General features: G+C 45.3%; 2 protein-coding genes across 3 annotated transcripts; both read right to left on the bottom strand.

Moving 5' to 3' along the window:
* Positions 1-341: 341 nt before the first annotated feature.
* LOC129476229 (melanoma-associated antigen B4) lies at positions 342-1,799 on the bottom strand. Its single transcript, XM_055268944.2, has one exon. The coding sequence runs from the start codon at positions 1,383-1,385 to the stop codon at positions 342-344; it is 1,044 nt and encodes a 347-aa protein (XP_055124919.1). The 5' UTR covers positions 1,386-1,799.
* A 4,133-nt stretch (positions 1,800-5,932) lies between these two features.
* On the bottom strand, positions 5,933-11,355 carry LOC129476223 (melanoma-associated antigen B3). Of its 2 annotated transcripts, none has more exons than XM_055268936.2 (2): positions 11,239-11,355; positions 5,933-7,500 (listed from the first exon to the last, which is right to left on the bottom strand). In XM_055268936.2, the coding sequence occupies exon 2, from the start codon at positions 7,437-7,439 to the stop codon at positions 6,396-6,398; it is 1,044 nt and encodes a 347-aa protein (XP_055124911.1). In that variant the 5' UTR covers positions 7,440-7,500; positions 11,239-11,355; the 3' UTR covers positions 5,933-6,395. The 2 variants fall into 2 exon arrangements, 1 of the variants encoding a protein (XP_055124911.1); XR_008654899.1 differs by lacking the exon at positions 5,933-7,500 and adding an exon at positions 10,930-11,040 and having other exon boundaries at positions 11,239-11,327.
* Between the last annotated feature and the right edge of the window lie 2,717 nt (positions 11,356-14,072).

The following is a 14,072-nucleotide window of genomic DNA, read 5'->3' as shown; positions in this document are numbered from 1 at the left end:
GAGTCTACCTATTTTACTGTGGAGTTATTTTAAATTTCTGAGGAAAACCTTACTCCCATGCCATGTTATTTTGCTCTGTATCACAAAAATTATTTCAGGATTTTCTATTTGTATTTCAAAAACAAAATTCTTATCACTAAACCAACCTGATAAACAGCAATAAATGTGTGATGCAAGCCATTTCTAAATTTATATTCTGAATCTAAATAAACTTTCTATTTTAAGAAACATCATCACTGGAAAATACAACAAAGAGATAAATCAACGAGTTATTCATGCATCACAGGAACAGAGAAAGCAGCAGGTCTTTCAACCACAAAGTGAACAATTTGCCTTAGATCTCACATGGGGTGGGAAGAGCTGTTGGATGTGGCCCTGGAATACGCGCTAGTCATGGCTGTAGTGCCACGCCTGGCTGCAACTCTGGGCCGAGCTCCGGCTCTCTTTTCTTCATCTCTCAAAGCCTCTTCATAAAGGAGTGGGAAGTTATTGGGGGTGGTGTCATTCACCTTGGCCAAAAACTCCAGGACTTTCATCTTGCTGGTTTCTGCATAAGCTCTTGGACCCCACAGGAATTGATAGCGTGGGGGATCACTGTTGGGCACCTGCTGGTATTCCAGATATTTTTCCTGCACCAGATCTTGGGTCACGAGCTTTCGGGGTTCCCCAAAGATAAGGTGCCTCTTTCCATCATAGATCCCCAACATATTCAGGAATTCCCAGATTTCATCTTCACGGGCACAGTTGCCATTTAAGAAGATCACACTCAGGAGAGGCATCAGAAGCCCGTTCCTCGGAAGAGTCCAGGCACTGCTCTGGTTTCCATCGTTGGTGGGGCCTAGCATGCTGACGAGGATGTAGGAGTGAGTGGTGGGGTTGACCTCCTTCAACGCAAGGCCAAAGACCAGCTCCGTGCGCTGAGAGACTTTCCTGAAGATCTCAGGGAAGTGCTCCTTGTACTTTTTGCTGATGATCTTCAGCATTTCTGCCTTTGTAGTGGGCTCTTTGATTTTATACTTGTACAGCAGGAACTGCACTAACATCTTCATTTTCCTGGTTAGAGGATCTTTGAGTGATCTCTCAGCGGATGTTGAGGCCTGGGAGGAACTTGCATTTTCCTCATCTTGGCTCTCGTTGCCTTCATCAGATCCAGTGCATGACATAGCTGCAGCAGCAGGGGTGGTGGGTGGCTCTCTCTGAGGCTTCTGGGGAATGCCAAAAGCAAGGGAGCTGGAGGGAGTATCCCCCAAAACAGATGAGGAAGAGGAAAGAGACTCTTCTTTCTCTGCTGCAGTAGCCTGACCAACCTTGAGATCCTGAGTCTGAGCACGGGTCCGCTGGCGTTTCTCACGGGCACGGAGCTTACTCTTCTGACCCCGAGGCATGATGGCTGTGGTTAGGCACAGCAGGCAGGAATGTAGGCAGAAGGGCAGGTGATGTGGTTCCCGGAGAAGAACAAATGAAATCCTGAGAACACCTTCAGCAGGCAGATACTACCTTGGCTTTTCAGAAGCCGCCTCTGCAGGATTCCTTGAGAACACTGCTCTAAGTTTTCACTGGGCTATTGTTCTTAGTCATTCTGTCCCCTGAGAAGCCAGCTGAGGAAGTTACAACGTGCCTTAGGCTGCAGCTTGCCAACCCTGCCTGGGGCTGACTGGGTGACAACAAGGCTCGCAGTGGGGCTTTCTGTGTTCTGGCTTGGAGAGGATCCACTCTGATTACCTTTAGAATTATCATGTCAACTCTTGGCAGGGCCTGAGCCTCCCTCTACTGGTGTTGTGAAACTGACTCTTTAGTTTTCTGGGACCCAGATGAGGGACGTCTAGGGGCCCCTCAACCCACCACCCCTGCCTAGAAGCATTTAGTGCTCTCTCTGTCCTGGGCTCTTTAGGTCCCGAGTTTGCACTCAGGATCCTCATCTGGATTCCATGCAGGGTTGTGGACTGTCTCTTCTGCTGACTGATAACTGCAACTTCAGACCAAGAATTTCATCTTTTCTGGTTCTGATATAAAATGTGATGGGCATCTATGAAAGAAAATAATTGATAATCTGGACTTCGCTAAATTAAAACTTCTGCTCTGCTAAAGATACCACAAAGAGAATAAGATAACTCCCAGGTTGGGAAAAAATTATTTTCAAAAGACATATCTAATAAGGGACTGTTAACCAAAACATACAAAAATGTCTTAAAACTGAACAATAAGAACTGACCAACCCTATTAAAAATAGACAAAAGATCTAAACAGGCACCTCAACAAATAATATACACGGAAGGCAAATACGTACATGAAATGATGGTCAACATCACATGTCATTAGAGACTTGTAAATTAAAACAATAATGTGATACCACTACATACCTATAAGAATGGTCAAAATCAAAAACACTGATAACCTCAAATACTGATGAGGATGTGGAGCAACAGGAGGGCACTGTCATTGCTGGTGGACATGCAAAATGATACAGCCACTTTGGAAGACAGTTTGTAAGTTTCCTACAAAGCTATGCATACTCTTATCATATGATCTAGGAAGTGCGCTCCTTGTTATTTAGCCAAATGAGTTGAAAAAGGTATGTCCACAAAAAAAAAAAAAAAAATCTGCACACAAACGTTTATAGTAGCTTTATTCATAATTGCCCAAACTGGGAAGCAACCAATATGTCCTTCAGAAGGAGAGTGGATAAATTAACAGAATAAAATATTATTCAGCACTAAAAGGGAATGAACTATCAAGCCGCAAAGAGACGTGGATGAAACTTAGATACATATTACAAAGTGAAAGAAGCCAATTTGGAGAGTCTACACATTGCATAATTCCATCTATATGACATTCTGGAAAAGGCAAAAGTATGGAAACAGTACAAAGTTCAGTGGTTTCCAAGGGTTGGGGAGAGTGAGAGATAAATAGATCAGGCACAGAGAACTTTTAAGGCAGTAAAACAATTCTGGATGATTCTATGGTGGTAAACATATGTCATTATACATTTTTAAATATTAAAACCACAGAATGTGCAGCATCAGGAATGAATCCTAAACTACGGACATTGGGTGATAATGATGTGTCCACGTATTCTCAATTGTAACAAATGTTTCACCCTGGCTTGGGAGGTTGATATGAAGGAGGCTGTGTCTGTGGGAGGACAGGATGCCTATGAGACTCTGTGCTTTCTGCTCAGTTTTGCTGTGAACGTAAAACTATTCTACAAAAGAAGGTCAATTATTAAAAAAATAAAAAAGTGATGGTGAGTCCTCAGCCTTACATGTTGCTCTGGCAATTTAAGAGTTATGCAGGGGGTGGACTCTGTTGTCCTCTCTATTCAGAGGTGAGCAGTCCCCTCAGTTCTCATTCGGTTTCCTTGATTTGGCTCCTAGCAGATCCTGGGGCTCCCCTCTTTTTTGACCTGAAGACCTCTCCGTTTAAAAGGCCTGCACCTCCCTGAGATCTGATAGGAGGAAGAGGGTGGCCTTATCTGGCCACAACTGACCATAGTCTCCCAAAAGTGGCAGCTGTGGTAGACAGGTTGTGGTCTTATGGTGGATTGTCCTACTCAGGTCCTAACTCAGGATCCTAAATCTCACTCACAGGAAGGCTTAATATTCCTCCCTTTGCTGAGCTGGGATTGCCCACCTCAGAACAAGACCTTCACTTCTCTGTTACTACTGAGGATATGAGGGTGCCTCTGTCTGACATTCATGCCTAAATCTCTCAGAAACGACAATAGGGAGGATTCTGTGGGATCCCCACTGACAGGGGTTTGGTGGTTCCTGCACTCTTCAGGGTACTCACTTTACTCCTGACACACATTAGGTATCCTTCCTCTATGGACCTGAGTCAGCCAGGACTTCCTCTATGGACCTGAGTCAGATCACGGTCTTTACCTTCTTAAGACCTCTGGAGTAGAAATCAGGTTCAACCACATCCTGTCAAGTCTATCTGGGTGAGTGCTTCCCTCATTCTTCATTCAGGGTCCTCAACTTGGTATGTGTCAGAGAATGGGACTCCTCCCTCTACTGACCTGAGATGCAGGAACTCACAAGTCCCTGAGAACCTTGAAGAATAAGTGAGGAGATGCTCAGGCTAAGAACTCTGTCTGGCATGTTGTTCTGCTCAGTCCACCTATATGAAGGTCTTTATCTTGGCTCTTGTCCCTTAATTAATGACTTCCTGGGAAATGCCACATCCCTAAAAATTCTTGATCCGTTTCCTACAATAAACCTTGCAGACAATGCATCCCTGTCCCAGGAGTGATGTAAGATAAGGAAGCTGTAACACAAAGCAGAAGCCCGAGGATAGAAGTCATACTGTCAGAGAAAAAAAAAAAAATTAATCTATTTCTTCTCTTTACCACCCTCTTCTGTATTTCTCTTGGAAAAGATTTAACTTCCTATAAAAAGGGGGACAGTCCAGAATTTTAGAATGTGACCCCATGATCTTTTGAGTTTATCTGACTTTGCGTATGTAATCTTATTGTCACCAAATATTATCTTTCTCTCCTTAATTCACACCTCTCGACCATTTTGGTAATTTCCTTGCTCTGGTTCTATATTTCAGTCCAGCAGATTGGGTACAGAATCTTTTCATCACTTGCTATACGTTTGGGAGTAGTGAGAAGAAAAGTGAATAAGGGGACACAGTCAGTCTCAGGTTGGGAGGCATGGAACAGAGTGTGCTTTACACTAATTCAGACTGGGGGTCTTGTCCCAGTCCTGTCACTTACCAGCCATGTGAAATTGGACACATTAATAGACCGTGGGCTTCAGGCTTTTTATCTGTGAAGTGGGTTTGATAAGCTCTGTTTTGTAGGACTGGTAAAATGTATACAATGTATGTAAAGTGCTTGAGATGTATTGAGACATATAATAGTGCCAGTTCTTATGATTAATTTGTACCCTGACATTGCAATCTACTACACTAGGACTTATTTTTCAATGCAGGAGATGTCAGAGATTATACCATATTCTAGGACAAAGAAAGCCCTATCAGATAAAGTGCTACCTAGAAACGAAAACTAAATAATATTTCCTTATTACTTGATAGATCATTCAATATTAGTATGAGGTCGACTTCCTCATGCAACACAGATTCTAAAATGAGTTTCAAGGACCAAAAACTTCCCTCTCTCTCAGCTATCCTTCCATCTAAACCACTTTTATTTTGATTCATTTAACCACCTCTCAAAATCTAGACCTTGCCTAGAGTTTGCCAAATCACACATGAGGTAACCTAATTGAATGCGCTTTTAATGGAACAGGCTCTGGATCCCCCAGCCCAGGGCAAAGAGTGCCAGCACAGTGGCTTCTGGGCCTCCCACCTCCCTTGAGGGTATTACCCTTATTTCTCAGAAACTGGCTGGAGATGATGTGCACAAAACACCTAGTGTGTGCTGTGTTTATTTGTACTGGGACAAGAGCACAGGACACATTCCTACCCCAGATTCTCCCTGATTTATCCATGATCCCAAAGTAAGTGTTAAGAACTGTTTCCTATTCCAAGCTTTGTCTCGCACCTCTGAGAGGCAACTTCTAAGAGCCTGGCCCCTGCTCACCTTTCCCACAGCCTCATCCAGCCCACCATGGAGCCTCACTTAGATTGACTCCCATTGAGGGACCTGCACTTTCCTTAGGCCCAACACCGCCTTGATTAGATAATTCATACTTGACTGTTCTCATGTGGAACCACCTCCCTCCCTTCTTATCATGTATCCTTTTGGTTTTAGAGTGTATATCACCATTTTCCTTAGATGATAGCTGCTTCTCGACCTTATAATTTTAAGGTCAGTTGCTATGTCTTCTTTTTCTTAGCCCTCCCAGTATTAGCATGGATCCTTCCAAGAGCAGATGCTCAATTAACACTTAGAGAACGAGTGTGTCAGCATGAGGTCTAATTTATTATGATTTAACTCTACATTCTTAAGTAAGCCAGACATATATGGTTATTTATCTTTCATTTTCTTAAAACACAGAGTAAAAGCATTTAGGAAACCAAATATTGACCATCTTACACTCTTTCTCTATTTCTTAGTGCCATACATTTTACTGCTGACTTTTTTTTTTTTTAACATTTTCAAGGAAATGCTTATTCTAATTCCAAGTTATCTTGCACCATATCACTAAATAAGATAGAACTTTTCTCAATCTGTTTTACAAAACAGCAAAATTTTTACTCTTAAACAACAAATGTGACCAATATCAATCCTAAACTTAGATTACAATGTTAAATAAAAGGAACATTTGAAAAATATGCCCCCAAATACAGATAAATCTTCAAATTATCCATTTAGAACAGAAACAAAAGGTATTATACAGTGTGTTCCCTCCAGTAACACCCAGTCCTTCACTCCTTGGAACAGTGACTGCCCTCTTTAACCACAAAATGCAAAATTTGCTTCAACTTCACTGGGCGTGGGAAGAGCTGCTAGCCTTGGCCTTGGAACACTTTCTGCCTATGGCACTACTGCCATCATTGAGCATAGCTGCAGCTTGGACTCTTTCTTCCTCATCTCTCAAAGCCTCTTCATACCAGAACTGGAACGCGCTAGGGACAGTTTGATTGACCTTGGCCCAAAACTCCAGTACCTTCATCTTGCTGGTTTCAGCATGGGCTCTTGGACCCCACAGGAATTCATAGCGTGCAGGATTACTGTTGGGCACTTGTCGGTACTCCAAGTATTGAAGCTTCACCAAATCTTGGGTGATGAGCTTTCTGGGCTCCCCAAATATGAAGTGTTTCTTCCCATCATATATTCTCATCTTGTTCAGGAATTCCCAGATCTTCTCCTCAGTGGCACAGTTGCCCTTCATGAAGATCATGCCTAGAAGATTCAGCAGGAGACCTGTCTTGGGAAACCCCCTGCCATGAGTCACCGTCCCATTGTTGGGGAGATCCATTTTGCTGACAAGGACATAGGAGTTCTTGGTAGAATCAACTTTCTTTAAATCAACACCAAATACCACCTCCATGTTGAAAGAAGCTTTTTTAAGGATCTCAGGGAAGCAATTCTCATGGCTTTTTTGGACAATTTTTAGCATATCTGCTTTCGTAATGGGCTTTTTCAATTTGTACATTTCCATCAGGAACTGCACCAACATATTTGCCTTCATGGTTAGAGGGTCTTTGCGAGACCTCACAGTGGAGGATAGACCCTGAGAGAAGCTTTGCTTTTTCTCAATTTTGCTGTTGGCTCCCTTGCATGACTTTTTGTAAGAAACATCTACAGATGTAGTGGTGGATAGTGCTCTCTGAGGCTTCTTGAGAGCACTACCTGACCTACCAGTAGACTTTTTCTGGATAGTAGCCCCCAAAACAAGAGGGGATGAAAAGGATACTTTTTTCTTGTTAGTTGCAGTGATCTGAGCACCCTGGTGATCCTGGGTCTGACCCCGGGTCTGCTGGCATTTCTCACGTGCACGGAGCGTACTCTTCCGACCCCGAGGCATGATGGCTGTAGTCAGGAACAGCAGGCAGGAGTGTCAGCAGAAGGGCAGGTGATACAGGCACCTGGAGGAGAGAGAGAAAGAGAGGGTATGAGCGCCTTCAGCGGAGAGGTACAACTTTGGATTTAAAAGAAGGCCGCCTCTGCAGTTTTCTGTGAGAGCACTGCTCTAGAAACCCAGAGGGCTTCTGTTCTGATCAGTTTGTCCTCTGAGAACCCTGTGAAAGTAATTAGAGTGTGCCTTAGGCCACAGCCTGCCAGCCCTGTTCTGTGTATACTGGGACTGAGAGCAGCCGTGGCATGTCTAGTCCTTGTGGATCTCCTTTTACTCTGGGGTAGGAGGTTTCTCTCAGTTCACATTCAGGACCATCATAAAAACTGTCAGGGCTGGGTCTCCTCCCCTGTGCTGCACTAAATTTGACACCTCCAGCAAATGTCCTCATCTCCTTGGGACCACCTAAGAGGAGGTGAAGGAATGTCTCAGCCTCACCACCCCTGACAGGAGGAACTAGGTGCTAACAGCATTGTGGAGTCCTACTCTTTCCTGGGCTTAATGGGGTCCTGACACCTCATTCATAGTCCTCATCTTGTCTCTAGATAGGACCTAGGACAGCTGCCTCTGCTGAGCTGATGCCCCTCACTTTAGATAAAGGCTCTCAGCAACCTAATGCCATTAAAAGAAGGTGAGTTCGGCCGGGCGCGGTGGCTCACGCTTGTAATCCCAGCACTTTAGGAGGCCGAGGCGGGCAGATCACGAGGTCAGGAGATCGAGACCACGGTGAAACCCCGTCTCTACTAAAAATACAAAAAAAATTAGCCGGGCGTGGTGGCGGGCGCCTGTAGTCCCAGCTACTCAGAGAGGCTGAGGCAGGAGAATGGCGTGAACCCGGGAGGCGGAGCTTGCAGTGAGCCGAGATTGCACCACTGCACTCCAGCCTGGGCGAGAGAGCGAGACTCCGTCTCAAAAAAAAAAAAAAAAAAAAAAGAAGGTGAGTTCACATACACCTGGACCTCCATGCCCAGCCTCGTCAGTGCTGCAAGTGGGGAGTGGGAGGCTCTTTGTTGTCTCTTCTTTATGTGGGAGGAGTTGTATCACTAGTCTTCATTCAGGGTCCTCACTCTGACCCCTGTAAGGCTCTGGGTCTCCTCACTCTTCCCTCTGCAGAACTGGGGCATGTAATTAGTTCAACCTTTCTGGCATTCTGTAGGCAGTAAGGGGGGCTGATGTTATTCCAAGGCTTCCCGGAGCTAAGAGAAGAGGCATAATTTGTGGGACTCTACTTTTTAGAGAGAGTGTTCCCTTTAGTTTTCTCTCAGGTCTCTGACCTTGACTCCTAGTAGGATGTGGGACACTTCCCTCCATTAACCTAAGTCCTCCAGCCTCAGAACAAGGCCCTAGACAGGGAAGTCAGGGACCCCTCACCTATGAATACCTTTGCCTGGAGCTTGCAAAATGAGTGCAAGGACATTGTTTGTGTTGACACCTCTATTGCAGAGAGATTCCTTCATTAGCACTCAGGGCCCTCACCTTGACTCCAGTTAGGACCCAAGTGTCTCTTCCACCTGCTGAACTGGGGCTACTTTCTTAGACCAACGCCCTTCCCTCCCTGAGCCTTTCCAGGTAGCTATCTGTCAGACAGCTTTCAAGGTATTCCCAGGGAAGACTTTGGGGCAGGATTTACTGTGGCCCTCTTTGTTATAGGTTGGGGGATGGTGGTCCCTTTCATTCACATTCAGGGTCCTGATCTTGACTCCAGACAGTCCAAGGAATTCACCCTCTGCCGAAGGGATGCGTGCCCCTCACCTCCAGATCCTCCCCTTCATTCAAAGCACTTCCAAGGAAGTGAGGAAGAGCCTTATCTGTTCACAGCTTCCTGGGGTCTGATGGCTGACAACAGGGGTGGAAGTCTATGAGACTTCACTGTTTTGGAGTCGCCGGTCCCTAGATTCTCATTCAGGGTCTTCACCTTGGTATCTTATCACAGCCTGAAATTTCTCCCTCTACTGACCTGAGTTCGCCAACCTCCAAATAAAACCCTCATCTCCCTGAACACTTCCCCCCCTGGACAGGGAAGTCAGGGCCTCCGCTTATGACTACACTTGTCTGGAGCCTTCTAAACTGGCTAGCAGCAGTGAGACCTTGTCTGAAAAAAAAATAAAAAAAATTAAAAAGACAAGGACCACTGGTGCTAACCAGGGGGATGCTAACCAGTAGGGCTGCTGCTGCTTTCTGTTGACGCCCCTACTGGGAAGAGATTCTGTCCTTTAGCACTCGGAGACTTCACCTTGGCTCCAGTTAGGGTCCAGGTCCCCTCCAGCTGAATAACTGGGGCTGCTCCCTTAGTGAAAGACCCTCCCTCTGGGAGCCTTTCGAGACAGAACTCAACTAGGACCTCCCAGGGTCAACCACAAGGGTGAGGCGTTGTGGGTCCCCTTTTGTAATGGGCAGGGAGTTGTCCCTTCAGTCCCCGCTGAGGGTTCTTACCTTTACTCTGGATCAGTTCTAAGAATTCACGCTAGGCTGCGGACCTGACTGAAGCTATTGCATCTGTCAGGCCAACGGCCTCACTTTCAAAGCGGAAGTGAGGGTGAGCCACGTCCCGCTCGGGGTTCCCGAGGGCTGACAGCAGGGGGTGAGACGCTGGGACCCCACTGCTCTGGAGTCAGTGGTCCCTAGGTCCTTATTCAGGGTTCTCACCTTGATACTAAGTGGAGCAGAGTAACACCTCTACTGAGCGAAGTCCGCCAACCTCCAAAATCCTCCCCTCCCATAGTCCCTAGAGGGGAAGTCTAGGCATGTTATCGGACCATGTCCTGGGGCTTCAAAGACCTGAAACAGGGTTAGGGCTTTTGGTAGGTCCCTCTTTTGGAGAGAGGTTCCCTGGTTAGCACCAGTGGGCCTCATATTTCTTTCTTTCTTTTTTTTTTTTTTTTTTTATGATAGGGGCTCTCTCCGTCTTCCAGGCTGGAGTGCAGCCGCACAATCTTGGCTTAACACAACCTCCACCTCCCAGTCCTCGAACTCCTGTGCTTAAGCGATGAGGCTGGCTTCGTCCTCCCAAAATGTTGGGATTACAAGCGTGAGCCAGAGCCCTGCCTTAAAATTAAAAAAAAGAAAAAAAGTTTATATTTATTTATTTATTTTGAGATAGAGTCTTGCTCTGTCACCCAGGCGGGAGTGCAGTGGTGCCATCTTGGCTCACTGCAACCTCTGCCTCCCGGGTTCAAGCGATTCTCCTGCCTCTGCCTCCCGAATAGCTGGGACTACAGGTGGGCCCCACCACGCCCAGCTAATTTGAGACAGTGTCTCCCTCTGTCCCCCAGGCTGGAGCGCAGTGGCGTGACCTTGGCTCACTGCAGCCTTGACCCCTAGGGCTTAAGCGATCCTCCCACCTCAGCCTCCTGGGTAGCTGGGAGTACAGGGGTGCTCCACTGCTGCTCGGCCAATTTTTTTTTTTTTTTTTTTTTTTTTAGAGACAGGTTTTCGCCATGCTGCCCTGGCTGGTTTCGAACTCCTGGGCTCAAACAGTTCACTCGCGTCGGCCTCCCAGTGTGCTGGGATTACAGGCCTGAGACACCGCACCGGCTTGGTCTTCATCTTGACTCTAGTTAGGCCCAAGAAACCTCTGAAGAACTGAGGCTGCCCCGTTAGACAAAGCCTTCCCCTCCCTGAGACCCTTCAGGCTGAAATGAGGGGCAAGCCAGTTTTATAGCTCTGCCTAGGGCTTTCCAGGGTTAAAAACATGGATTGGGCTCCGAGAAGTCCCCTTGTTTGTGGGTTTAGTTTTCCCTTTTTTACTCACTCAAGAACCTCACTTCGCTATTGGCCAGTCCTGGGACTCCACCTTCCATGCCATGAATCCTGCTCAGATCAAGGTCCTCCGAGATCTAGGCTGAAGTTTTGATGAGCCACGTTAGGCCAGGGATGTTTGGGTCCTGTGCAGACAGACAGCAGAGTTGGGTTTCTATGGGACATCACTGTTCTGGCTCCTCCTGTTCTTCATTCAAGGTCCTCCCTGATATCTGCCAGACCCTGGATCCTCCCTCTAGTTAACTGAGGTCACCTTAGGTCAAAACTCTCACTTCACTGAGAACTCTGAAGGGTAAAAGAGAGGATGCTCAGTCTGACTGCACTGCCTGGGGCATTCTAGGCTGAGAACAGGTTTGGGTAGATCGCCCCGTTATCTTTTGGTGTGGTTGTCTTTCCAGTATTTATTTATGGGTGTCCTCCTTATTTTCTCTTGCCTCTCTGAATAAAGGCTTCCTGGGAAATGCCACATCCCTGCAAACTCTTGGGCAGTGTTCTTACTGCAAACGTTGCAAGTCTGTGCTCCAGGGCTAATGTGGGGTAAAGAAATTATAACACAAAGCAGGGAGTCCAGGGTAGGTGGTGGGTTGTCAGAGAAAAATGACGCTGATTTACTCTTTTCAATAGCCAGCATTAGCCTCTTATGTGACTTCTGTTTTAATTGATTTACTTCTTAAGGGGAAGGAGCTGTTCAGGATGATTGTGTGGTCCCGGATTTTGAGGTTATCTGACTGTGCATATGTAGATGATCATATTGTCACTGAATAATATCTCTTTCTCCTCTTTATTCATAGCTTTCATTTATTTTTATATTCTTTATTGCTTTGGCTATGTATTCCAATCCAATTCTTTGGGCACAGAATCCTTCTTTTTAACCCCTGAGATATATTTGGGAGTATTGAGAACAAAAGTGAATTAAAGAGCACAAAGTCTGCTCTAGGCAGAGAGGAATAGAATGAAGAGTGTGGGCTCTAGAAGAATTCAGAACGGGAGTCTAGTCCCAGCCCTGTCACTTACTCACCCCGTGAACTTGAGCATATTACCACACTCCAAACAAAGAAATTACAATCAAACAAAATGCTGCTTAGCAACGAAAATTATATAATTTATAAAGTGTTTGTGGAAGAGCCTTCCCCAATTGGATACAACTCAAGTCTCAAAATTTTTGTCAATGGCCAATATTTTTTTCTAACTCCTAGGCACCCTTCTATGTTAACCACCCGTTTTGATTTTTATTATTTATTTATTTATTTTTTGAGATGGAGTCTCACTCTGTCACCCAGGCTGGAGTGCAGAGGCGCTATCTCGGCTCATTGCAACCTCTGCCTCAGGGCTCAAGTGATTCTCCTGCCTCAGCCTCCCTAGTAGCTGGGATTACAGGTGTCCACCACCACTTCCAGCTAATTTTTGTATTTTTGGTAGAGATGGGGTTTCACCATGTTGGCCAGACTGGTCTTGAACTCCTGATCTCAAGAGATCCACCTGCCTCGCCTCCCAAAGTGCTGGGATTACAGGCATGAGCCACCATGCCTGGCTGCACCCCTGTTGAATGTCCTTTTAATAGAGCGGGCTCTTGATTCTCCAACCCAGGACAAACAGTGCCAGAACCGTGGCTTCTGGGCATCTTACCTCCCCTGAAGCTGTCATCTCCCTTATTTCTCAGAAACTCAATAGAGATGATGTACATAGAACACCTAGGTTGTGCACTGTATTAGACTGTGCTAGGATAGGGACATAGAACACTTTTCACTTCTGTCCTAGGTAGGGGTTCTGTCTGGTTTTCCCACAACAGGAAAGTAAATGTTAGGGACAGTTTCCCATTCCAGGCTTAGTCTGTCAACACTGAAATGCACCAACTGTATAAAGCACCTAGTTTGTGCACTGTGACTATGTTCTCCTGCACTGGGACAAGAGCACAGGGCACATTCCATTCCTGCCCCAGGTGCAGATTCTCTCTGGTTTATCCGTGAGCACAAAATAACTGTTAAGAACTACTTCCCATTCAAGGCTTTGTCTCACACCTCTGAGAGGCACCATCTGAGGGCCTGGCCCCTCCCACAGCCTCATCCAGCCCACCACGTAGTTTCCCTTAAAATTACCTCCCAATGGGGGACTTGAGGTTTCCTAACACTCCAAACTGCCTTGCCTCAGGGCATTTAGACTTGATTGCTCTCATCTCAAACCTCCTCTTTTTCTCATTCCTCCTTTGTACTTGTTATTTAAGTCTTAGAGAGCACCTCATCATCTCTTTTTTTTTTTTTAATGACAGCTGCTCCCAGACTCTAAAATTAAATGGGCAAGAAATTGATTTGTTTTGGGGAAAACATTCCCAGTACTAACATGAAGACTTCCAAAGAGCTGATGCTCAATTCATGATTAAGGAATAAACAAGAGAGTGAGTATGAAGTCCAGTAAATCAGGATTTAATCTCTCCTACATTCTTTAATAATCTAAGCAAATCCAGATATGTAACTCTTAATTTTATAAGAAGAAAGACTAAAAGGAATTAGGCAAACCAAGAATAGACAACCTTTTTTAAAAAAATTTTTTGATCTCAACAATTTTTAATACAGTGTTCAATCACATTTCCAAGATAATCACTACTCAAGAAAAATCACTATTTGTATGACGTTTCTCCAAAGAAGACATAAAAATGTCCAATAGCTATACAAAGATGTGCTCAACATCACTAACCATCAGGGAAATGCAAATCAAAACCACAGTGACATATCACCTCACACAAGTTAGGAAGGCTATTATAAAAAAATAAAACAAAAACAACCAAACAAAAACCCAGTAGAGATGAGTGTTGGCAAGAGTGTAGAGAAA

The sequence above is a fragment of the Symphalangus syndactylus genome, chromosome X (assembly GCF_028878055.3).
Source record: "Symphalangus syndactylus isolate Jambi chromosome X, NHGRI_mSymSyn1-v2.1_pri, whole genome shotgun sequence".
Classification (NCBI taxonomy): Eukaryota; Metazoa; Chordata; class Mammalia; order Primates; family Hylobatidae; genus Symphalangus; species Symphalangus syndactylus.
The sequence above is the reverse complement of the archived record's forward strand: the minus strand, read 5'-3'. Positions and strand labels throughout refer to the sequence as shown.

Coding starts and splice junctions, on each gene's coding strand:
- LOC129476229 (XM_055268944.2), bottom strand. CDS start 1,385: ATGCCTCGGGGTCAGAAGAGTAAGCTCCGTGCCCGTGAGAAACGCCAG.
- LOC129476223 (XM_055268936.2), bottom strand. CDS start 7,439: ATGCCTCGGGGTCGGAAGAGTACGCTCCGTGCACGTGAGAAATGCCAG.